This window comes from Galeopterus variegatus, unplaced genomic scaffold, assembly GCF_000696425.1.
Source record: "Galeopterus variegatus unplaced genomic scaffold, G_variegatus-3.0.2 Scaffold4248, whole genome shotgun sequence".
Lineage (NCBI taxonomy): Eukaryota > Metazoa > Chordata > Mammalia > Dermoptera > Cynocephalidae > Galeopterus > Galeopterus variegatus.
In genome coordinates this window covers 71,653-98,893 of record NW_007730359.1, presented here as the reverse complement: position 1 = coordinate 98,893, position 27,241 = coordinate 71,653, and the positions used below count along the sequence as shown (strand labels likewise).

The following is a 27,241-nucleotide window of genomic DNA, read 5'->3' as shown; positions in this document are numbered from 1 at the left end:
ACCCCCCGCCCCAACTATGAAGCTTTTTGGTGTAGAGGTGAGTGAGGACCAAAAAAACAGTTATAGCTTTTCTGTTCCAGAAGAGCAGAACTCAATGGGCAGTATATTATGAGGCTATTATGTCATGTCCCATGTCACAACACCCAATGCTAATTTAAAATATGGCATAATGGTGGCTTATAGTCTACATGTTAGTCATTTTCACATATTATTTCCAAATTTTTCACACTGTTGTCCCTCCATATCCACGGGGGATCGGTTACAGGCTCCCATCCCAACCTTGTGGACATCAAAAAATCCTTGGATGCTCAAGTCTCTTGCGCAAAATGGCATAGTATTTGCATATAACTTATGCACATCCTCCTGTATAATTTAAATCATCTCTTGATTACTTATAATACTTAATACAATGTAAATGTTATGAAAATAGTTGTTATACTGTATTTTTTATTTGCACTATTTTTACTGTTGTGCTATTTTTTATTATTATGTTTTTCCCCAAAAATAACATGGGGGGGAAAGGGAAGGAAATTTCTAGAATAAAAGGAACTAGAGACTTTAACAAGTAAATTTAAGAGCTGGCTGATTACAGTGCAGTGTTGGAACACCAAGGTCAAGGGTTCAGTTCCCTGTACTAGCCAGCTGCAAAATTAATAATAATAATAATAATAAAACAAGTAAATGTAACACACGGTCAGTGGGTCCTGGTTAGAACAAAATGACAAAATACTTTTGGCAAAAATGGGAAAGTTTGAATATGAACTAAGTTTTAGATTATATACGTGAATTAACATTGAGATTGAAGGTGTGTTATAAAAGAAAAGTTTTTTGAAGATAAACGCTGAAATACTTAGAAATTAGCTCTCATGATTCCTGTAATTTACCTTAAAATATTTCAGCAAAAAAAAATCAATTAAACATATAGCAAAATGTTAACAATTGTGAAATCTAGGGAATGCATCCATAGTTGTACATTATACTACTCTCCTTACTTTTCTGGATGTTTGATTTTTTTCAAAATAAAAAGTCAAAAATTTTTAATTATTCATATTTAAAAATCCAGTGTTTATTTTTCAGCTGTACAGCATTTGTCCTTCACCAGTATTTGGCATTATGTTATTTTTTTTTAATCCCCTGTTCTTTGCTAAATTTTACTTATTGACAGAGGAAAATAGGCAATCCATCACATTAATTGTCAGAGAGAAATCTCTCTGCTTTCTTTGAGAGGCCAACAGGAAGGGGTGGAAAATCTGTTCCTGTTTGGAGGACCTGAGCCATGATTGTTCACATCTCCATAAGTGTCAACAAGCACGGTCACGCTTTTCTTATCAATCAAGTAAATTACTCATTGAGAACCCCTGATTGTCACCGTGTTCATCTGGAAGAAATTGATGCACAAAAGACTGCTGTCAACCTCAGTGAACTACAACTATCCTTTCTTTGTCTTTGAAAGTAAATTCCTCAACAGAAGTGACCTTACATTCACTTAACATAAGAGGTTTCCAAAAGGCCTTATTTATAGTCGCCACATGTGACAGTGACAAACACATCAATACATTTCCTACTTCCAAAAAGCTCACCTGGAGAGTTATAAAACCTGAAAATTCTCTTGTGCTTTCTCATCCTTTGCGTCCAGTTACCATCCTGAAAGGATCGGCTGAAGGCAAGCAGTTGGGTTAAACATCCTAAAAAGATTCACACCACGCCAGGTATGTGGATACTTTAGATACATTCTCTTGTAAACCAGTTTTCAAGATATATACATATATTAAGTAATAGCAGTAGTTGTTCTAATATAGTTATTCACCTCTCTTCTTGCAAACTGCTAAACTATGTATTAACAGACTCAACTGAACTCGTATGTTATTAGAAGAAAGTATGATCAGTTGGAATATTTTTTTATCTTGAAAATAAAGAAAATCTGACAGTATATTAGGAACCTGATAAAATAATAAGTAACAATTCCTTTCTCCAGTTGAGCCAGATTATTTTCTTCTTAGGGCACTATAATGATAATTACCACTGAATCTTTATCATGGATCAGGCATGATCACTAGTAATACATATTATTCCAGTCAATCCTCAGACAATTTCACGATGTAAGATTGCAACGCACTCAAAGTCACATAGTAAGTGGCAGAGCTGGGATTTAAAACAAGTTTGACTGCCTCTAGCACCAGTTCGGTAAACCACAGGTCTGTATTGTGAAGTGTGTCTGTTGTAACAACACATCACATTGACATGCACACTAACTTACTTGCCCTGATATGAAATCTGTCTATATAATGATTTAACCTTTATTTTGTTTCCTAAAGCTGATAAGCTGACATGCACATATTTTATAAATAATCAAAATAAGAAAAATAAAAGGCCACATCCTTCCCTTACTCTCCCCTCCTACAACTTGTAGCCAAAAGTGCAATTATCGGGCCGGCCTGGTGGCGCACTGCTACAGTGCGCCGCTTGGGAAGTGCGGTGGCGCTCCCGCCGAGGGTTCGGATCCCACATACAGACCGGCAGCTCACTGGCTGAGTGAGGTGCGGGAGCAACGCTGAGGGTTGCGATCCCGTAGCCGGTCCTGGTCCGGTACGGGCGCGACACTGAGGGTTGCGATCCGTTGCCAGTCACGAAAAAAGACAAAAAAGGAAAAAAAAAAAAAAGTGCAATTATCCTTTGGAAGTAGCCATTCAAAAAAACATTTAAGCCTGTACTATATACCAGGCATGATGATATAAAAATGAATAAAACATAATTCCTGCCATTTAGGGATTTAGAAAAAGGGCATCAAATGGCAAAATCTTCAGTAAAAGTAATTTGGGGAAGAGTCCATTTGATATGGTTCTTTGTCCTAATAGCCTCATAACAAAGACAAGGAACATCTTTGCCTAAAAGAATCTCAAGGAACATTTACAAAACCATGTTCGGTAAGTACCAGGTAGTCTACATGATAGGTCAACAAACAGGGAGGCTTCTTGAATTAGAATAGAAATAAGAAGAAAATTATTTCTTTCTCTCATTGCTAAACTTCCTAAGATCTGCCTTTCCTAGGCAATCTTTAGTATCAATAGAAAATTCATATTGCAAACAAATTATAACAAGAATAATTCTGGACTCTCCTCCATTGCTTCCTCTCTGAAAGAATATGTTTTAGGTTTAAAGCATTTTTGCCTCACTGCTATGGAGTAATACACACACACACACATATATACATACACACAAACACACACACACACACACACACACACATATATATACACATATATATATAATTTTCTGAAACCACTGGCCTCTTTTAAACTGTACTTTCTAACAAAAATAAGACATTTACCAAAACGAACCCCTCTCCCACAATATCATAACAAACAATAAGCCATTTTTTTGCTTTTCCCAGGAGCCAGCTAAAAGATGAAAACTCTGCCACTGCTTGTGTGCATCTATGCACTGAGTGCTTGCTTCTCAGTAAGTATCCACCCAGTAAGTTTTATCCTTATGTATCAATAACAGACATTTATTGCATAAAGCTAATTGATACTTCAAAGTATAACAGACCATTCCTATTCCCAAGAAGCTTGATGTCTTTTGTTTTCTGTAAAACATAAGAAAATAGATGAAGCACAAGGAAATGATTAATTTCAATTAGTCAGTAACTACAGAACATCAACCTTATAAGGAGTCCAATGAGATCTAATGGAGAGGCAGAAAACAGATCCTGTAGGGCCTTTAGTCTTTGATGTGGAATATAAATTCAATTATAAGTAAGGAAGCCTTAAGATGCACCTAGGGGAGTCATACATGCACCTAGCGGAGTCATACATGACTCTGGATTCTGGGGAGAAAACAATGGCAGGAGACAAAAGTTGACATGAAGAAACCAGTCAGGAAGCTTTGACAGTGGTCCAGATGAAAGATGATGGTGACCTGCACTAAATGTCAGCAGTTAAAACAAAAGAGGAGGGTGGATTTAGGATATATTTTGGTGATTGCATCTACTACACCTTCTGCTGGATTTGTTGTGTGGTAAAAGAAAGAAATGAACAAGAAAGTTCTGTTTTAGACATGTTCAGTTTGAAATGACTATTTGAGTTCTACGTGGAGATGTCAAGAAGGCAGTTGGATACACATTGTCTTGAGTTTAGAAAGAAGTAAAGGCATGAAGTCTATAATTAGAACATATTTGAAGCCATGAGACCCTACAAGATCATCTGGGAGAAGATGTAAAAAGTTTGGTTATGGATAGAGAAAACTGAGGAACCACAAAAGGGGACAGGAAAGTAAGGTTTCCAAAACCAAGAGATTACAAAGTGGACCCGATCTTGAAGATATTTAGTGTGCACTGGGAAAGCAAAAATAAAATTAATAATAATCAAAGGTGATACGTGCTGTAATAGTAACCATAGTTGTCTCTAAGGTAAGACATTTATACATTTCTATGTTAATAAATTTGAAAGTCTTCTTTCAAAAGAATGTGCATTTACTGAATGAGGCTGGATAGCCTCAGAATATTATGACTGTAGAGAGTAGATAGAGGGGCAGGGGAACTGATAAAATGAATGGAATTTACTCTTGGATATTTTCATATTTTCCACTTACCATATAATATCCCCCCAAAAAAGACATCTTAGGCTTTTCCCCTGGACCTAAGATTTCTGAGAGTGTAGCAGAAAGAGCACTTAAGTTGGGCTCAGAAGATGTGAGCTTAAGCTCATCTCTAACACTGAATATCTAGATGAATTTTGAGTATTTTAAAATCTATCTATAGGGCCCCAATTTCTCTATGTGTAAAATAGTAATAACAGTGTATGCTTCATAAGGCTGTTGAGTAAATGAGAATCCACGCATTTATAAATTATAAAGCACAGTATAAATATAACAATTATGACTGTAAAACTGCTATGAACGCTATTTACATCCAGTTGAAAAGGCTTTAAGGTCTGAATGTGCACAGTGATAATAACTGTTAACTAGTAAATAGATAGAACTTACATTCCAATTGATGTAAATCATTATGCTACCCTGGAATGATGAAATCTGGATTGTTATTTTGAGGAAGCCCTTTATAGTACTTCCCACAAATCCAGAAACCTAAAGAATTATCTCTTCCACATGCTCAGGATATATAAAACTGTTCAAACCACCCAAATCTCCAAAACTTTCTAGTGAAAGAGTTTCCAACGAACGTGAATATGAGAAGGTAGCACAGGAATACTTTCAGGAAGACATACAAGAATACTTTTTGTATTTTCTAAGGACCTGATCCTTAGAAAGTACAGGGATGGACCAGAGAGTGGCACCAACCCACAGCCAGAGACCAGCCATGGAGTTCCAGCAACAACCTACTTTGGTGGAGTGATTTCAGGAAGCAGATAGTCTGGTTCCTCTTTTCAGATGTCTCAAAGAAAGACTGAGGAGCATGTATTCTGGTCAGATAAGGAGCTCTTTTAAACATAACATTATTTAACATACTGCTTCCTTCCTCTTTAGAAAAGGGTTACAGGTTTTCAAATGGTCATAAAAATAGGCTAGTAACCTCAAATGCAGAAGGTTAGTGTGCTTTCTAATTTTAAGTAAGTATGATTTTGACAGTGCACTCTTCCACTCCTCTCCCTTTTGGATTTTTTCTCTGTTTCTTTCATGACTTTTTTTTTTCCTCCTCTTCCTTCCTTAGAGGAATTTGGCATTCCTCTAGTTATTTTAGGACTCTTCTGCTTCTTCCCACCCATCCTTCCCTGCTCTGCTTTGCATGAGCCTCTCTGCCCCCGCTTTGCCTCCAGCGCACTCTCCCACTTCTCCCTTCCTTGACTCCAGACCCGTCTCACCTCCTCCTTCCCCCAATTCCAGCTTACTCTCCCCTCCTCTCTCTTGACTCCAGCCCATTCTTTCCATATTCCTCATGTCATCTCTCCCTTTAAAAGTGTGGTTTGCACATGGGGACACATTCTCCTAAAAGTTGCTTAATTTCTCTGTGACTCAGTTTTATCTTCTGTATAACAAGGATAATAATAGTACCCACTTATGGTGTCTCTAAGGAATTAAATAAATTTGTATTTGTAAACCACTTGGAATAGGGCCTGACACAAAGTACATGCTATATAATAACTTTTTTAATACAAATAAATAATGGATGTGGACAGGCAGGCAAGGATTGATATCTTTAATGAGCTCTTCCTGGCGTATCTGTATTTATTATAAGCACCTCCATTATTCAATTATCTACACTCAAAACCTTAGGGGCATAAACTTTCAAATTCATCCACTCCCAAACTTCCCTAAACACAATTTCTTTTTTAAGGTATTAATTTCTTTGTAAATTTCCTCCTTTATATACTGGACATTTTTTTCTCATTTCACTGTGTGCTCTAATTGAGTCTTTTCTTATCTCTTTGAGTTTTCTTAAGATCTTTGCTCAGAATTCCTTTTCAGTCATTTCAAGGGCTTCCTGCTATATGAGGTCTGGTACTTGAGTATTACTGTGTTCCTTTGGTGGTGTCATATTTACTTGTTTAATCTTATTTCTAGTATTTCTAAGTTGATGTCTGGTTATCTGGTAGATCAGTTGTTTCCTCTATGACTCTGGAGAGGGCTTTGGGTACAGAGACTTCCTTGTTTTTCCAGACTCCACTGGTGCCTCTCCTAGTGTCAAGGTATTCAAGTGTGTGCAGCCAGCTGCCTGCAGGGTGGTCCTGGTTGCTGCTGTGGCAGTGAGCTGTCCTTGCAGTGTCAGTAGCTGTGATGGTGGCTGTGCTTGACCACCTACGCAGAAGTGGTGTTTATGGCACACTCTTGCCTTCTGTTCAGGTGGTGGGAAGACTGCTTGGGGCTTCCTCCTGGGTCACTTGTCACAGGAGATACTCTTGCCTTTTGTTCTGGTGATGGGCTAATGCTCTGCACAGAACACACTGCTTCCCACTGGGTTTCCCAGGAGGCCCTGGCCACAACAGCAACAGCCACACAGAGTGGGAAGGCACAGGCTCTGGCACCTGTGGCAGGGTGTCCTTAGGCAGCACCACAGGCACTGCCTGGGTCATACACTGGCAGGAGGAAGGCGCTGCTCTAGAGACTCCCAAACACAATTTCAATCAAAAAGTTCTGTGATAGCCATCTCTAATGCCAATCATAATGATCAGTCAATACATATTAAGTAATTCAGCCAAAGTGGTCATTTAACACATTTTCTATGTTAACATTAAAATTAATTGGATTTTAATTAATTTGCCTTCAGATAAAAATGTCATAGTTATTATTTTGGTCACCTAATGTAAAATAGCTAAAACTATTTTATATCCTAGTAAACACTTTTAAATGTTAAGATTTCATTCAGTAAGAAATTGGTTGTTTCTTAGTTATTATCAATTCCATGCATTCATTCCTTCAGTAAATATCTAATGAGTGCCTGTCATGTGCAAGGCATAGTCCTAGGTATCGGGCATACAGAGGTGAACAAAACAAAATCCTTGCCCTCATGAAGCTAATTATCTGATTAAGGGAATGAACCTCATAACTATTATGAAGCATAGAAGTCATAGAATTAGACTTTGGATCTGGAATTTAATCTAACTAGAACTTTATAAATAAGTAATCTGAGATTCATTCATGTTAAGTGACTTACGCAAAATCACTCAATTATTTAATGTAGGGCAGATTCAAACCTCCACTACTGGTCTATTGCAACAGGTTTCAAACACACTCCTCTAGATCTGGACATGTTTTACAGCATCCTCAGAGTCTACCTGGAAAGGTGGAGACTGAGCTGGTGGAAAATGAAGCCTCAATCCCACTTCAATTAGAGCAGTTTTGTGATTATTTGGATTGCATATTGAATCTCCAGGAGAGGATTCCCTTGAATAATTTGACCTGCTTTTTTTATATGCAAGAATGACTGCCCTCTCCAGACAAAATGCGAAAACACATTTTGTTTTTTCTGCAAGATCAAATGATTCATGGACCCTCTGAGTGTCTGTAATTCTAATTTTTAAATAATAATGTTAGAAGGTAATTACCAAAGTTTTTTATCCACCTTATAAAGGTTAAAAACTGTTTCCTGATATATGAAGAGTATGAAGCTGGGTTGGGGTATTTTGTTTATTTGGTAAACTTTGGAGCTTTTGTTGTTTGTTTTATTTTGTTTATTGATAATGGTAGATATGGGAGGTATGATTCAGAAAGAGTTTCTAGACCTCAGTTGAATGGTTTTGACTGAAGTTTCATGAATAGGGTGTAGCAAGCAGGGAGCTCTTCTGCTGGGACCTTAGGCAGTTACTTGACCATTTTCTATAAGAGAAAGAAGAGAAAGACTTTTTTTGCAGGCACAAAAATGCAAATCTGCCTAACCATCCAGGTGAGAGCCCACAGGAATATATCCATCCCAGCTAGCTGGAAAGTAGACACCTGACAAGAGAAAACTCACTAATAACAATTCTTTCTTGAGATTTAGTAAAATTAGAAGATAATCACTCTGCCCACTTCAATCTGGTTTCCAATTCCAAAACTCCACAAATACTGTTCATCCCATGGTCAGCAATGACCCCTTACTTGATAAATCAATGGATTTATCATTTCTTGTACTTTCTTTCTTTTCTATAGTTCAGTGAAGGTCAAAGAAAGAAGCATGAACTACAGCACAGAAGGAATTATCCCCATCAATCCCAACTTCACTACAAATTACGTCGTTTTGAATCACCACCTCACCAAAGTCCATTTGCTAAAAAGTTTTTCCATGTTGATCCACGCAAACCCTATAGACATAAGCTTCCACATTCAGCTATTAAACCCCCCAAACACCCACAATATCCCAGACCACATAAGTGTCCAGTTAAAAATAACACCGTGGTCAGCAATAACACCTCAGGAGCTGTCACCCCAGCCCCATCTGTGAATCCCACACCTGCTCTTGCTCACAGTGCTACCACAACACCTGCAAGAGGAAACGATGTCCCCACAGGCTCTTCTGTACCTCCCCTGAAGACCACAGCTGCCCCACCTGCACCTTCCCCAGCTCCATCTGAGACCACAGCTGCCCTACCTTCATCTTCTCCAGATCCACCGGAGACCACAGCTGCCCCAATTACCACACCTGATTCTTCCCCAACCACTCTTGCACCTGAAACAACAGATGCACCCACAACCCAAGCTACTAAACAGACTTCGTCTTCCGAAGAAGAAGAAATTTCCCAACTTCTTCTAAGTTTAAAAGATCTACTGAACCTAATTTTTGATTATATAGTGAGATAATAGTACATCATACATTGTGTTCTGTCATTTACAAGATGTGATTTATGACTGCAAAGCTATCATCTTTACCACCAATCCTAAAGTAAAATTATATTACTCAAATTCAAAGCACTATCACTAATCTTTGAATCAAACTATTCAGTCCACATGACCTATTAACCAGACAAACCACTTCTATCCCACAAACCAGGTGCATGTTCATGATTCAAAATCATTTTTTGAAACTTACAGAGATAGCCCACTGAGGGGAGAGAAAATCATTAAATAAAGAGAGGGAATTGTATGGGTCATCACCATTTACTTTTTCCCAAATGTTTGAAACTACAAGTTTACACCATTGTACCCTCAGTCACGAACCCACCTGATTCATCTAATCCTATGAGCATAAAGGGATAAAATTTAGTCTCTCCAGAGGAACAAAAACATCTGAATATCTATGTATAATCTATCTATCTATCTATCATCTATCTATATCTATCTATAGATAGACGTGTCATTATACTGCTGATTAATGACAAGATCCTTTACACATTCATCTTAAACTTTAAAGTAAATTCTATTTCTCAAAATGTGAGCCAGGAAAGGGGAAATTTGGTTGGAAGTAAAGGTTTGAAGTGAATGAAAATAAAATCTGGCAGCCAAGCACAAACTAAGACTCTGGCACTACATTTTTGAGAGCATGTAATTGTTTAAACTTCACGGTTCACATTCATTGTATTATATCTGAGATACTTTACATCTAATGTACTTGATTCTAGCCTCTGTGAACCATAGGAAGATGTTTTTGTATGTTCACATGGTACTCATAATATTCTACTGTCAATTCAATTAATTTACATTAATTCAATGTGAAATGTATTCAATAGTAAAATATTTTCTAAAACTTTTAGTCACACATTGGAATGTGTTTTAAAGCCATACCAAACTTCTGCCCTAATGTCAAGTTTGCAAAATTATCACTGAAGAAAAACCCTGACTTTAGTTAGTAGAAGAATAAAATTTATCCACTTGGTATATAAAGATGATTTTAATTTGGGATGTGGAGGTATATTTCTTTTCTGTCACTACTAAATAATTCTGGTGATTGTATTTAGTTTTTTTGCTAACTAATAAATACTTCAAATGGCAATCTATTTTCATAGTGTGTATTTGGAAGTTTCTTGCCTTTCTTGGACTCTGAGACTGGTGAAAGAGGCCTAAATGAAGATTTACATTCTTGTCAGTCCTGTTACTAATCAGCCAAGTGACCTGGGTAGGGCACTTGATATCTCTACACTTTAGTTTTTAGGTTTTTTTCATCCTTCAAACAAAGTGGTTAATTTATTTACATTAACTTAATCTTATTAATCTATGTTTCCAGTCCAAATTCTGTGCTTGCCCTTTGCCTCTCAGTCTGATAATTAAAAATCTCATCCCTATCACTTAATTCTGTCCCTTCCAAGCTCATCCTGGAGCAGCTCTGTTTCTTTTTGGATTGTTTTTTTAAAATAATCCAACAACAAGTCCTTTCCCTGGGGATACTTCTGGTTTTATAATGGCCAAGATATGTTTTTTTGAGGCTGAAGTCTTCACCATAATCAGTATACACTTCATTTACATGAATTGAAATTGTAGCTCAGCATCTGAAATGGAATGGAATAGGATGGATGGAACAGATCACATTATCCTCAGCAAGAACTGTGTACAAACACAGTTACAACAAACACAATTCCCAACTGCCTCAAGCAGTATGAAGGCAGAGAAGGGGAAGTGATCGACCCATTCATTGATCAGAGATGTGTTATTTAGTCTATTGCTTATTAGTACTAATTTTTCTGGCACATGATTGATTATCTGTTTCATCACTGTAAAAAGAGGATTAATGTTGTACAGTTTCTTTTTACTAACATAACTTGTGATTAGTTAGTAAGCAAAATGAGGGACCATTCTATCCATTGTTGACAAAAGTGTCTAGAAACTTCGTGGTATTTTTTGCAAAAGAGGATATACAAATCAACGTTTTTAAAGTTTGTAACAATTATAACATTTTAAATGAACCTTTATAAGTTGCCCTTAAAATAGCTCACTTTTTTATTAAAAGAAAGAATTAAGAAGCGAAAAATACAGAGGCATGATCCAAGTTCACCTGCTAGATCTGGAAGTATAAGTGATGATAACTTTGAGGAAAATTTTTACTCTAATCAACAGACTTCAGCCAAAAGTTGAGCCCCACTAGGAAAGAAAGTAAGGTGTGCAAAACCTAATGAAAATGATAGACACAATATAAAGTTCATAATGATATTCCTGAAAGTTAAAGCTTAAAATCTTCAAGACATAAAGATTGTCTTGAAGACATTGAACCTAGCATACATTATTTTTTAGTAAACTCACTGAAAAGCCTCAGAGAAAGAAAAGTGTAAGTTTGGACACAATTTCTTAGTTTTCCATGATCGTTAATGAAATGAGCTTATGTCTTGGTCCATTAGTGCTGCTATAACAAAATACCTGAGACTGGGTAATTTACAAAGAACAGCTATTTATTTTTCACAGTTCTGGAGGCTAGGAAGTCCAAGGTCAAGGTGCCAGCAGGTTCAGTGTCTGGTGAAGTCCTTATCTCTGCTCCTAAGATGGTGCTTTGAAAGCTGCATCCTGTGGGGGAATGAATGCTGTGTCCTCACATGGCAGAAGAGCAGAAGAGAACAAACCTACTTCCTTAAGCCCTTTTGTAAGGGCCCGAGTTCCATCCATTAGGGCTCTGCCTTCATGACTCAATCACCTCCTAAAGTCCCACCTCTTAATACTATCACATTGGCAATTAAGTTTTAACATATGAATTTGGGGGACACATTCATACCATAGCAGCTTATATATTTAATTTATTTGCACATTGTGGTAAAAAAGTTAGATTATAAAAATGTTGAGAAAATTTTCCTTTTGGTTTGTATCGATATAGTGCCTATGATTTTTAAAGATAAATCAGCTAAAAATGACCACTCAATAATAATACATATATTAGTATTCTATTGCTACTGTGAAAAACTTCCACAACCGTACTGGCTTAAAGCAACACACATTTATTGTTTTAGAGTTCTGAACATCAGAAGTCCTAAAAATCAAGGTGTTGTAGGACTGCATTCTTTCCCAAGGCTCCTGGGGACAAACTGCTTCCTTCCAGATTCTTAAAGCCACCTGCTTTCCTTGTCTCATGGCCCCACCCTCCATTTTCAAAGCCAGCAGCACAGTCTCTTCTGATCTCTCTCTCCACTTCTGTCTGCACATCACTTTTTCAAACTTTCACTCTCTTGCCTCCTATTTTTCCTCATAGGACCTTTGTGATTACACTGGTCCCACCTGGATGACACAAGATCATCTCTCCCTCTCAAGATTCTTAATTTAATAACACCTTCAAAGTTCTTTTTGTTGTGTAAGGTAAGATATTCACAGATTTGTACATGGGTGTCTTCGAGGGTCCATTATTCTGTCCTCCACAATGCATTTACTCATCAAACATTTACTAATAACATGTACAAACATTCTTTATTATTCTGATATAACCTGGTATGGATTTTTGCCATTCAATTTAACAACAGCACTGATAGTGGAAGTTATACAGCTCTTTTAATGCATACCAGATATATAATGTCTGACAAGGTGATTTTATAAATGATTAGTTGTGTTTAAATTTCACCTCACCCACAAGCACATGAGATATAGTCACAGAATTGACAAAGTTGGTCAATATAAATTAAATCAGCAGATGTGTTTAAATTATTAAAAATTATTAGAACTTTATTTATAATTAAAAATCCCTAATGCCAATGCTCTTCAGAATCATATTTTATACAACACAAAATTTCAGCATTCAAAGAAATTCCACCAACTCCAGTGAGAAGGGAATCACCTTGGAGAACAAGGTCATCAGCAGAGGTGGAGACTGAAAGAAGCAGTGTTTCATCTTCATAAAACACAATACGAATCTAAGAAGCAGAAAGGCTCAGTCACAATAATCGTTAAAGAACCAAGTGTCTCTGTAGAAACAGAAGAGGTGCTTTTTGAACTCATAAACTGTGAAAACTTCCCTAATCCCTTTCATCCTCTCTATGTGGTACCCTGGTTAGTAGGTGGTCCAGGAAAATCCAAATCAGTAAAATATGGCTAGCAAAAAAGTAGCGCATCCTTACAGAGATACAAAAAGAGAGAAAGAGAATCACAATTTCTTGGGAATAAAGCAAATTCACCAGGGAAAAAAACAATGTTACCACAAGGAAGAGAAAAATTGAACACAACATTCAAACACAAAATTAAGAAAAAAATAGTAAAATGATTGTAAGTGTGAAGGAACAACAAATATAAAAGAACAGTTTATTAGGCAGTTCAAAATTAAGATTAAAGAAAATTATTTGAGCATCCAGTTTGCAGACTGATTATCATGGGACACTTCAACCTTCACAATCACGTGAGCCAATTCCCCTAATAAATCCACTCTCATATATTTACATATATGTGCTATTGGTTCTGTATCTCAGGAAAGCCCTAATACATGTAATAACTATGTAAATCATATTGTAAGTTAGGTAGTATATTGTACTAGTTTTCTATTACTGCTGTAACAAATTACCACAAACTTAGTGGCTTAAAACAAAGCAAATGCATTCTTTATAGTTCTGTAGGTTAGAAGTTCTACGTGGGTATCACTGAACTAAAATCAAGGTGTTGGCAGGACTGAGATCCTTTCTGGGGCCTCTAAGGAAGATCATTCCCTTGCCTTTTCCATCTTCTACAGGCCCCTTTCTCCACCTTCAGAGCCAGCAATATTTCATCTTTCTATGCCTTTCCTCCAAAGTCACATCTCCCCTCATTCTCTTCTGCCTACCTGTTCCACTCTTCTTTTTACAACTTCATTCCACTTTTAAGGACCCTTGTGGTTATATTAAACCCACCATGTAATCCAGAATAGTTCTCTATTTTAAAATCAGATGATTAATAATCTTAATTCCACCTGCAACCTTAATTCCCTTTTTGTTGTGTAACGACATATTCATGGGCTCTGGAAATCAGAATGTGCACACTTTGGGGAGCTATTATTTTGCCTACCATGTATGTCAAAAGTGATACCTTCACATAAGAAAGAGCAAGGAGAGAAAATGCTGAAGAGAACATGCTGCAATTTTAAATAGGATGTAAAGATAAGCCTCATACAGAAGATGATATTTGAGCAAAGATAGGAAGGAAAAATTCACCTGAGCCTTTCTGGTCTCTGTTGTTCTTCAAACTAAGCTCTGATCTTAAGGCCTGTGCATGATTATGCTCTCTCCCTTCAGCCAGATGGCAACTCTACCTCCTTTATATTTCGATCAAAGACAGTGAAAGATAAAGTGGGGCATATGTTAATGGCCTAGCTTAGGAGTTCACACACTTTTTTCTGCTCATGTTCCATTGACCACAACCATACACAGGCCCCTAGATACAAGGATCGTGGGAAATTCAGTTTAGCTGTGTTCCCAGGAACTTAAAATGGGTCTGGTGAACATCTAGCCAATGTCTTTCACATCTTTCCTTTCCGTGGGGCATAGAACTATTCTGTGCACTTTCAAAAGATTTAATAAATATTTGCCCAAGTCGCAGGCTATCTAGACAGTAAATTAAATCTTATGGGTACAAAGTTATCTTAAATAATTTGGCATCTTAATACGAATGGCAGTGGGAATTCAAAGGCCCAAAAGAACTTGCATAGCTTAATCCCAGAACAAAACATTCACTGGGACAATGTGACTCAAAGAATCTCACTGTTCCTCAGTAATGAATAGGTATGAGAAGATCTGCTTCCAAACATCATAACTACCATTTCTCTCTGTGGATAAAGATTATCAACCCAGAAGTGACCTTCCCTTCCAACAAAACTTTCTCCTATCACCAACAAACATTGAAGACTGTATGTTCCTTAAAAAGCTCTTGCATTTGATTCAGCAGCCATCCAGAGAGTCATAAGAAAGCAACTCGCCTCCACCGAATTTCACCAACATTTTGACCTATACATGAGAAGCATTCCCCCCACCATAAAGGTAGGTGTTGGGAATTCTAAATTTGAAACTTCTGAATTCTCCTTTTACTCAGATTCTTTTGCATAAAAAATCTTGCAGCGCTATGTTATCTTTTCATTATTTTATTTTGAAAATATGGAGGTTTTATCCTGAGGAAAAAGATTTGGAACAGAAACCACATTTGTAAGGAAACTGAGATTAAAAGTACTTTTCTTTCTTTTCTTCTTCTTCTATTTTTTTTTTTTTTTGCAGAGATACAAGATTCCTAGAAGGAGAACTACAAACTCAAGAGATTCAGAGAGACCCTAGTCACCTAAGAAGACTGTATAAAGATTAAACTCTCAGCAGATGGAACACATTTGAGGCTGCTCTGATCCAGAACTGTGATGGAAACCTCTGTTACACCTCTCCGATAATCATGTTTCCTTCAGCTTTTATTAGATAACCTTACACATGACTCCTGTTATAGACATTGACCTTCTCACCACAGGAAACTTATTTTAGAAATTTCTGTATCCTCTACCATGCCCAGCACAGAGCCTGGCATAGAGAAGTCATGCAACAAATACTTCTTAAACAATCTAAAAAGCTGAGGATTTGGGAATTGAGATATATGAAATTACAGCAATCACATAAGGCCCACACAATTGGAAATCACTTTACAGCTTTCAAAATGCTTTTACATTATTAGGTCATTTACTTCTTATGGTGACTCCACAAGAAAGATGCCATTTTTTCCTTTTACATACAAGGAAACATCTTTGGTCCTCACCTGACTCCCACACTGAGGAGTGGAGTGGTGTGAGAGAAGATAATTCCCTTTTGCTGCCAGGAGAATATTTGCTCTCCCAACTAAAGTACCAGATCTTTCAAAAATGTCCTCTTCAGCTTCAGAACACACTTTCCTTCTATGAAATCTTGCATAACCTACCTTGTATATTATTTTAGTAGGATATACATTCTTTCACTCATGTTGAATAGCATGTTATTATGGTCATACTTTTCAGAGACCACTTTTGAATATAATAAATACTTTAAAACATTGAAAATCACAATTCAAAACTTTTTTTTAATTGTATATATTTGTGGGATACAGTATGTTGTTTCAGTACATGCATATATTGTACATTGATTCCCTTACAGTAGATAGCATATCTATCACCTAAATATTTATCTTTTCTTTGTGATGATGATGTACAAGATCCTCTTTTCTAGCTATTTAGAAATTTACAGTATAACATTATAAGCTATAATCAGCCTAGAACACCAAAATTTACTCTTCCCCTCTGCCTGTAACTTTGTAACTGTTAACCTATCTGTTTCCCCTCCCCCCAGTCTCCTTCCCTTTTTGGCTTCTGGTAACTCCTATTCTACTCTCTACTTATACGAGAATCAAATTTTTAAAAATAATATTTAATGGCCATGTCCCTTTCCCCTTTTCTGTTTCCTTGCGTAAGTCTTGAGAGGCAATCTAATTGTTTTACAGAAAGCATCTAGAAGCAGCGAAAGAAATAGTCTAGTGTGTGAAGAGTTCAGTCTGATGCATAGAGGAGAGGACGTGAGGGGTAACTGTCCTCTGAGAGACGGGAGGTCTGAAGAACTTGAAAATGCTTTAACACTGGTATAAGCTTTTTAAATCCTTAATTAGTAAGACTCTTATGACATAAGAAAAGCCTTTTCAAGAGACGATAAACACGAAATTTTAGAAAGAGAAGTTCTTGTATCACCTGAAAGCAAGGCAATAATTTTCTTTTTTTTATTCATGCATAAGTTCCTAGGAAAGACTATGATTTAAATGCACTATGTGAAAAAATAAAAAATGTCCTAACCATAAATTTAGCAAAATCACTACTACAATTTTTTAAAGAAACAATACAGTTAGCTATTTATATCATGGCTTTATCATTTTAAAAATGGATAATTTCTCTATGTAAAGCTCCTGAACATTTTCTCATTACCATTATCCAGAAGGCTATTTCCCTTGAAGATTATATAAAAATGTAAACTGCATTTTTCTCAATTGAATAAATTGAATATAACCACTATATTCATCAATGTGGCTAACAGAAATAACCAATTGACCATTTTCAGGTCATAACAGGAAAAGATGAAAACACTATTCCTGCTTCTTGGACTTTGGGTTCTGACTTCCAGCTTCTAGGTAAATCCTATCAGTTACAATCCTTCATCCTTCTTATTTTAGTTAGAATATCTTTGCAAATTCACAGTGATAATTTTCAACCTTTTTTGTGTTCTCTTAACTTTCCAAGTGCTATAATTTTGGGCAGCATATTTAACAGGACTGAATTATATCTATACATTCAATTATTCACTTGTCACCCTTCCAGTTGATACTGCTGTTTGAGTAAAACTTTTATACATCTGACCACTCTCTTTCTTTTAGAAGCAAAGCTATTGATGTTCAAGTAAAAAAAAAATCATCTTCCTTAGGTGCCAGCTTGACACTATGCCATGCCTTCTCTCTTACTGAATCAAATTGCACCCAGTTCTATATGATACTGTATGACCAAAAAAAAAAAAAAAAAGTCACATAACTCAGACATGGTCAGAGCTCTGTCAAGGGTTCAGATTATCAAGGGTTGATTATTACCTGAGTGCCATCAACAAAGAATCACTGACCCATAGTGTGATTCTTCTTTAAAATGAAATTATGGTTGCAATTTTTATTTTCTTCGCCTTTATTTTAGTAAACAGTTTGAGTCATAATAATTTGGACAAAAACCTTCCCTTTGGTGTTCAAATCTGAATGTATCTCTCAGTAAAGATTTATAAATAATTTATACTGATTTATATTGAATCTGGTAAAGGTGTCTACAATTTATAATACTGAATGGGTTAGTAACTACATGTCATTTGCACCTGCCATCTTCACATCTAGTCCTTCTGGTAGGTGTGTTCTTACTGTTGACATAAATTCATCAAGTTATTCAGTATCATTTAAGCATATGATTTTTAAAACATTTCTTTTTTCACCAAACAACCAACTGGTAAGTCAGCTTGTCATATCCACAGAAGTTAATGTTTTGGTCAAGCTGCCACAAGTATATGGGCTTTTGTGTATTAATAAACAATGTCCAGTTTCTTTTTTTAAAAAAAAACTTTTTAGAATTAAAAGAAGCAGAAATAAGGACAGTCGTTATGCAAGGTATTGGTATAAAGGTAACAGGTAACTATTAGAATCAAATTTAAATCTTCCTAAACACAGACTTATACAGCAAAGAGAGAGCAAATAAAAGAGAGAACATAAACACAGAGGGGTGTGTGTGTGTGTGTGTGTGTGTGTGTGTGTGTGTGTGTGTATAAAATGTCAGAACTTAGTCCAAACATATCAATTGTATCAATAAATGTAAATGAGCTTAACTAACCTATAAAAGATAGAGATTTTTAGATTGGCTAACAAAGCAAACTCTATCAGAGAACTATAAACAATGGGTGCCTAAAAAAAACTTTCAGAAAAGTTAAAATATAAAAGAATAGACCAAGATATACAAAATAAATGCAAATAAAACAAAAGGAATCATAATATCTCTATCTAATGAGGTAGAATGAAACCAAAAAGCAATCTAGAGAAGCAAAAGAAAACACTTTAAATGCTAAAAGCCATAACATACAGTTATTAGTATTTACATCACAACTTCCATAAATCAGAAACTAGAGAAGATTCAGGGATAAAATACAGAAATAGCTTTGAAATAGTTTAACTCCTGTTTATGTTAATAACACTAAATAAAATAGGAATTGGTGAATATTTTCTTGAAATGATAATGTATAACTTACCCCAGAGACAGCATCTTATTCAATGGGAAGATACAACAGGCCTTTCTGTAAAAGTCAGGACCTAACAATGTAAACAGAGTATATATAAAGGAAACCAAACCAAAACACTTCATAAACTGAAGATAAAAAGAAAAAAATTAAACTGCTGAGAGGTAAACATATAAATTCCTTCTTCAAATATCCAGCCTGTATTTCCTCTTTACTCAACAAGGACTTCAGCTGGTAGTTCTTTGTCTGGGGGGGTGACCCAAACCTTCATTTCTAAGGAGTAGGTGATATGAACAGTTTGCCTATATTATAGTGAAATATTTTCTACTGATTTTACCAGAAGATATGAGAATAAAAAAGCACCTAAGGAAAAAAATATATGAAAGATATGCAAGGTCTCCACATTAAAAACTGTAAAATACCACTGAAAGAATTAAAGACCTAAGTACACAAACATATAAGGTCTATGAATGGAAGGACTCACTATTATAAAGATAATATTCTTCCCAAACTGATTTATAGATTAAATATAATATTAATCAAAAGCCCAAGATGTTTTTTGTGGGAACCAATCATCAGACTTACATAGAAATGCAAAGGTTTAAGAACAGCCAAGACAGGAAGGAAAGAAAGGAAAAGAAAGGAAGGGAAGGAAAGGGAAGAGAAGGGGAGGGGAAGGGAGGGGAGGGAGGGGAGGGGAGGGAAGGGAAGAGAAGGAAAGAAAAAATAAATTTTAAATGATCATTAGCTAAATTCTCCAGTAAATAACTTGAAGCTTGGAATAAGTCACTTCAGCTAAACCTTTAGTTTTTCATTCCATTTGAGGATTCCTTTCTGCTCAACAGGCTTATTAGAAGCTTTATTACTTATATTTTCATTATGAATAAATCATTGCTGTCTATGTGTCTTCTTTTTTGAGTAGGGTCTTCTTCCCTTCCGTTTTGCATCTTTCTCTCTCTATTTGACCATGAGCTGTGAAGAACATGTAAGACCTTCCCAAGAGTATTCCATTAAGTTGTTTTTAGGTGTTATGTTTTTAATTCTGGATTTCAGAAAATTTCTTCATGCCACCTCAACAGGTGATTACAAATTGCACTTTTCCTTGTATACACTTCCCCTTTTATGTATGTATTGTGCTCGTATATAACACATTTTTAGGAAGGAAGGAAGGAAGGAAGGAAGGAAGGAAGGAAGGAAGGAAGGAAGGAAAGAAGGTTCCAGTCAAGGTGGCAGAATAGATGGTCCCCAGTGTCACTCTTTCCCACAAATCAGCTAACCTACAACTATAAAAATGTAACAACAGCCAAGCTAGGGCTGCTGGAGCTCAGGGGAAGAGGAGAGACCTACAGAATTCATGAAGGGGGAGAAGCCACAATGAGAGAAAGAAAAAACTGCTCTGAGCATATCGGGCCACAGCCACTTTAAGGCTGGAACTGCTGAGCACATGGAGCATGAAGCCATAACTGTGCCCTTCAGATGGAGTTGCTTGGAGGCAACAGGGGAAAAGAGGGCCTTGGTAGCCCCCAAGTCAGCAAGACCACTAATAGGATTCCCACGGACCCACGCAAGAGCAAGGAGCCAGAACAGCTGAAAAAGGAGAGCCATTCAAAGACTGGTGAGTCATCACAAGGGACCAGCACAGGGCCCATCCCACGGGAAGTGTCCGGAGCACAGGCAGTGAGGGAGATGGGCCCACCAGGAGAACACTGGGACACAGCAAGGACAGCCGATCCTCCCCCCAATCAGCACAGGATCACTCAGAGGAGACTGGTTGGGAATGCAGAATTGCATGGGGTGCAGTTTGATGAAAAGATTCAGGCCAAGATCAGAGTTTCTATAAAACCCAGGTGCACCGGGTATCTGGAGGGCCACAAGTACCTGTAAGGTCAACCATTCAATCATGAGCTGCACAAAAAGTCTTCCCTAGGGAAATAACAGCAAAGCAGCAATTTAGCTCAACAACACAGCTCAAATACTGGTTCCCACAGGAAGTTCCCCCATTTTAGAAGTAAGCAAAGGACAAAAAATTAGTTCCAGCCAAGGCACATCACCAGCACCTCAGGCCCCATCCGGAGACCCAGGCAGTGAGCTAGGGACCAGACTTCCCCCACAACCAGGCACACTACCAGTGCCAACAGCATGCCAAAAACATCACCTCCATGTGGGTGGCTCACCACAGCCACCACAGTAACCACAGCTGCTGCAAAAGTGGCTAGACATCACAACCACCACGCAGATGCTCCGCCAGCCACTGGAGTGCATTGACACAAGAAGAGTCACCAGCAGAGACCAAAGAAAAGAATAGGATTTCTCTCTCCACAAAGCCCATTCCAGAGTGACAGAAGAAGCAGCTGCTCTATGATAATAGTGGGGGATCTGAACACACCTTTCAGCATTGGACAGATCATCTACGCAAAAAATCAACAGAGTAACCATTACTCTTTCAGAGGGAGAGAAAAAATCTAAGGTTATCACTGGTGGGAGGGGGAGCGACAGGGGGGATAGGGAGAGATTGGACAAAGGGCATAAAGAATAAGTACAATTTATAATAATATACATACTAGTAATATTGATTTGATCAACATATGTCAACACTGAATCCAAAAAATATGTATAATCAATTATGATTCAATAAAAAATGATAATAAAATAAAAAATTAATTAATTAATTAATTAAAGTATCAATGGCCTTTCACAGAAAAAAAAAAAAGAAAAAATTGGAAGGAAGGAAGGTTGGTATATCAATGGATATCAATATGCAGGAGAATGAAACTAGACCCATACCTTTCACCATATGCTAAAGTCAACTCAAAATGGATTAAAGAATTAAATATACACCCTGAAACAATAAAACTTCTCAAAGAAAACATAAGAGAAACACTTCAGGAAGTACGACTGGACACAGACTTCGTGAATATGACACCAAAAGCATGGGCAACCAAAGGAAAAATAAACAAATGAGATTAAAAGCTTCTGCACAGCAAAAGAAACAATTAACAGAGTTAAAAGACAACCAACAGAGTGGGAGAAAATATTTGCAAAATATACATCTGACAAAGGATTAATATCCAGAATATACAAGGAACTCAAACAACAAGAAAAAAACAAGCAACCCAATTAAAAAAGAGGCAAAAGAGCTAACTAGGCATTTCTCAAAGGAAGATATACGAATGTCCAACAGACATATGAAAAAATGCTCAACATTACTCAGCATTCGGGAAATGCAAATCAAAACCACACTGAGATACCATCTCACCCCAGTTAGGATGGCTAGTATCCAAAAGACTATGAACGATAAATGCTGGCGAGGTTGCGGAGAAAAAGGAACTCTCATACATTGCTGGTGGGACTGCAAAATGGTTCAGCCTCTATGGAAAATGATGGAGATTCCTTAAACAGTTGCAGATAGATCTGCCATATGACCCAGCTATCCCACTGCTGGGAATATACCCAGAGGAATGGAAATCATCAAGTCCAAGGTATTCCTGTTCCTCAATGTTCATCGCAGCACTCTTTACAATAGCCAAGAGTTGGAACCAGCCCAAATGTCCATCATCAGATGAGTGGATATGGAAAATGTGGCATATCTACACAATGGAATACTACTCAGCTATAAAAAGAATGAAATACTGCCATTTGCAGTAACATGGACGGACCTAGAGAGAATTATATTAGGTGAAACAAGTCAGGCACAGAAAGAGAAATATCACGTTCTCACTTATTTGTGGGAGCTAAAAATAAGTAAACACAAAAAAAAACCAGAGTGGGGGGAGGGAAGAAGACACATCAATTACAATTCCTTGAAGTTGATACAAGCAAACAGAAAGGACATTGTTGGGAGGGAGGGGAGAGAGGGTGCAGGGAGGGAGGTTGCAGTAATTGACCACAATAATCAACCACACTGTATATTGACAAAATAAAATAAAATAAAATAATAATTTAAAAAAGAATTTTAAAATAAGTCTACATAAATGTTAGAAGCTAGGAGAGGCATTAACTTTGAGGAGAAAGAAGGGATAAAGTTGGGAAGGAGACAAAGTGGTCTTATGGGGTGATGACATGTTCTATTTCTTTATCTGTGTTGTGGTTACAGAAGTATTTGCCTTCTTAATTCATTGAACTATATATTGTTTTATGTATGTGTGCTGTACTTCATCAAAAGATAAAATAGTAAAAGGACACTTCTGAATTTAGATGATGTTTGATTTACCTAAATTTTAATAATTATTTTATTAGTGAATAATATTCTCTTCTCTCTTTATAGCCTAGTAAAAGTTAAAAAAAAAATACTCCCACAAAAAATTGGGCCAACTGCTTTTTCCTGTTTCTCAAAATACCATCCTGTTCATAAAACTAGCACTGTTCATCTTCACACATTGCCACATTTAGCACACAGACACATAGATAAAGTGAAAATACCAAATCTAAGAAGGCAAGAATATAGACCAAAACATTATCATCTATGTAGAAAAATTTGTAAGATGCAATTTCTAATGCCATTTTTACATCACATAATTTGTCTTGATCACTCTGTCTTGATTACTCTGTCTTTCAAATTCAGTATAAAACAATTCCTTCAAAAATCCTTTCAGAAGCAACCACCACCTTTTTTCTGCCCAACCAAGTTGCTATTAGCACTCTATATGAACCTAAAGGCATTATTACTGAATCTACTATAGACATTTTTTCAACAATCCCTGAACCCCTAACACCCTTATCAGTCACCTCAAAACCGAAAATGACTCCACCAACCACTGACACTAAAATCAGCAGTGATCACCACTGAAGCTGAAGCCACCCATTTTATGGCATCTGAACCCGAAACAACTTCAACAATGACTAACGTGTCTGAAACCACACCAACGATCACATCTAAACTTGAAGCATTTTGTAAAGACGAATATACTAATTACCCTGATTTGACTATTACATATTGTACACAGGTATTGATATTCTTCTCTGTACCTCACAAATATGTATCATCAGTTGTTTCAATAAAAAATAAATAAACAACACAACCCAAGCAACCACCTTTTATCCTGAATTCACCCCCATGGCTACCACTGAACTTGAAAACAGTCTTGTAACATTTGCTGAACCTGAAGCCATTCCAATAACCTCCACTGAACAGATCACACCTGAATTCAAAATAACCACAGCAATAACCTTTGAAGCTTAAAACACTCCAGTGACCACCATCAAAACTTAAACCACAATAGCATCCAGCACCAAACAAGAAATCACTCCAAAAACCACCACTGAACCCGAAGCCCAGAAAGGACTGCTGAATACAAATCCATCCCAGAGACCACCTCTAGATCAAAAACCACCTCAAAAAAAAACGTCCTTCTCAAAACCACCCCAGTGACCACCATCAAACTCCAAACAACCTCAGCAACCACAAATCAACCCAAAACCACCTCCAGAAAACACTGATGAGCATGAAATCATACCTAAAACCACCATCAAACATGAAATGACTACTGAACTAGAAAACACTGCATGTCGGGCTGGATCACAGACCCCTCTGCCCTATCCTGTGCAGGTCGTGAGTCAGGTAAATGAAAGAAAAATCAGGTAGCCACTGGCAAAGTTGACATGCTTTATTTCAAATGCGAGCTCCACTGCCAGCAGTTCAGAGCCGCTGCCTTTTATACCGAAAGTACACAATAGTGGCACTGAACCAAGGAATACATGGGCACTCATGCGCACTTATGCCACTCTTATATAACTTGTTTACAACGAATATGTTGAATCATACCCAGCCAGATATTAGGCGAGAGGGCCTGACTAAACTAACTCCATTTTCCTCACAGTCAGGTAGTTGAAAAACAATTCTGGTGGCTGATAACAAGATAGACATGCTTTATTCTGATGTGAGCTCTGCCAGCCAGCGGTTCAGAGCCATTGTCTTTTATACCAAAAGTACACAACAGTGGCAACAAGCCAAGGAGTACGTGGGCATGCATGTGCAGTTACACCACTCTTACATAACTTGTTTACAATGGACGTGCTGGATCATACCCAGCCGGATATGAGGTGAGGGGGCCTGACTACACTGACTGCATTTTCCTCACACTGCTGTACACAAAATCTCCCTAGAAACCACTACTGAACCTGAAACCACCTAAGAGACCACTGCTGAAATGGAAACTACCCCAGAAAACACTGCAGAACCTGAAACTACCCCAGAAAAGACTAGTGAACAAGAAACCACCCCAGATACAGTTCCTAAACTCAAAAACACCTCAGAAATTACTGCTGAGCTCAAAACCACCTCAGTTTTAGTAGACCTCGACTAAACTTGAAATAACCTCAAAAATCACTATGTAACCTAAAAACACACCTGAAGCACTGCTGAGCATGAAACTACCCTCCAACACCACCTGAAAGCCTCAAAACACCCCAGAGACCATGCCTGAAATTGTAACCAAACCGCAGACCACTACTAAACCTGAAAGCACCTCAGAAACTACTGATGAATCCAAAAGTTCCCAGAAAGCACTGCAGAACATGAAATGATCAACCAGAAAGCTCTGCTGAACATGAAAGTATCAAAGAGATCTACTGAACACAAAACCACTCTTGAGACCACCACCAAACTCCAAAATACCCCAGGAACCACTAGTGAATGCAAAATCACTTTAGAAACTGAAATTACCCCCAGAAACCACCACTAAACCTGAAACCATTCCAAAAAGCAGTGCTGAACATGAAACTACTCTGGAAAATACTTCTGAACCCAAAACCACCACCACGGAGGCTACCCCAGAGACTGAAACCACCCCACCAAACACTGCTGAACTCAAAATTGCCCCAGAAACCACTAATCAGCATGAATCTACTCAAGAGAACACCACTAAAACCAAAACCAAGCCACAGACTGCAACCAAGTTTGAAGCCACCCCAGAAACTGCTGATGAATTTAACACCCCCCCCACCGAAAATAGTGATGAACATGAATCCCCAGGAAAAACTTCTGAACATGGAACCACCTCAAAAACTATCCTCAAACCCAAAACCACCCTCAGAGACCACCACTGAACCTGAAACTACCCCCAACAACCACCACCAAACTCCAAGCCACCCTAGAGACTATTCCTGAATCTGAAACCACCTCAGAGACTGCCATCAAACTTGATATTTTGATGAAGAGATCACTGCTGAATCTGAAACCGTCCCAGTTACAGCCACCAAACTTCAAATCACCCAAGAAACCTCTGCTGAACCCAAAACTACCCCATTAACAACTGCTGGAGCTGAAACCACCCAGCCATCGTTGCTGTACTTATTTAAATCACCCCAGAGAACACCACTGTAACTGAAGTCACTCCAACAGCTATCAGTGAACACAAAACAGTTCCAGCCACTGCTGTCAAACCAAAACTGACCAGTGCTGGACCTGAATCACTCATTCTTCTAACTACAGTGACCTCGACCACAACTGAAGTAGCCATAACCACTTCTCTAACCACATTTCCTTCTACTACAACAAATACATCTCAAGCTCTGACTATTTCAATCACCTCTACTACTTCTTCAGCAACTCTGTACAGAACAAGGGCACCACACTGCAACTGTGGAATATCAGTTTCCAAGACTCTTTTTCCCAACTTAAAGCATTACTGTTAAAACTCCTAGGTTAAATATACAGTCATAAAGTGCTTTGAGATTTTAGTAGAAATGATCTGTAGGTACAAAGGACAAACTACAATTTCTACTACTATTATCATACCCAACCATGAAAGTTAAGTGTCTATCTATCACAATTCACAATTACTAAAACAAAAATCACTTAGAACTTAGAATAATGCTCCTATATTTATCTACTATAGATTCTGTACCCAAAACTATATCACCTATAATCATAATTGTATAACTGCTTTCCAGAAAGCCAGATACAGTCCCCTGATGGAAAGCAATTGGGCTAAATTTCAAAAATACAACTTCACTTATGAGTCATCACTTAGGAATGTGGGTAAGACCAAGCCAGAGTGGTCTCAGAAGAAACCAAAGCAGATGCCAAACCTGCCCACACCTTCATCTTGGACTTCCAGTCTCCAGAACTATATGACAGTAAATCTCTGCTGTTTAAGCCACCAGTCTGTGGCATTTTGTTATGGGAGTTCTAGCAAACACATGGGACATTGTAAAAATTAGGAAAATGTGAAAATCTTGAGGCACAGAGATAATCACTGATAATATTT

The 27,241-nt window shown here is 37.4% G+C and overlaps 1 protein-coding gene across 1 annotated transcript; it reads left to right on the top strand.

Annotated features, from left to right (window-relative positions):
- The first annotated feature begins 16 nt into the window (after positions 1-16).
- On the top strand, positions 17-26,078 carry MUC7 (mucin 7, secreted). Its single transcript, XM_008587092.1, has 3 exons — positions 17-37; positions 8,581-9,219; positions 25,683-26,078. The coding sequence occupies exons 1-3, from the start codon at positions 17-19 to the stop codon at positions 26,076-26,078; spliced, it is 1,056 nt and encodes a 351-aa protein (XP_008585314.1).
- Positions 26,079-27,241: the final 1,163 nt, after the last annotated feature.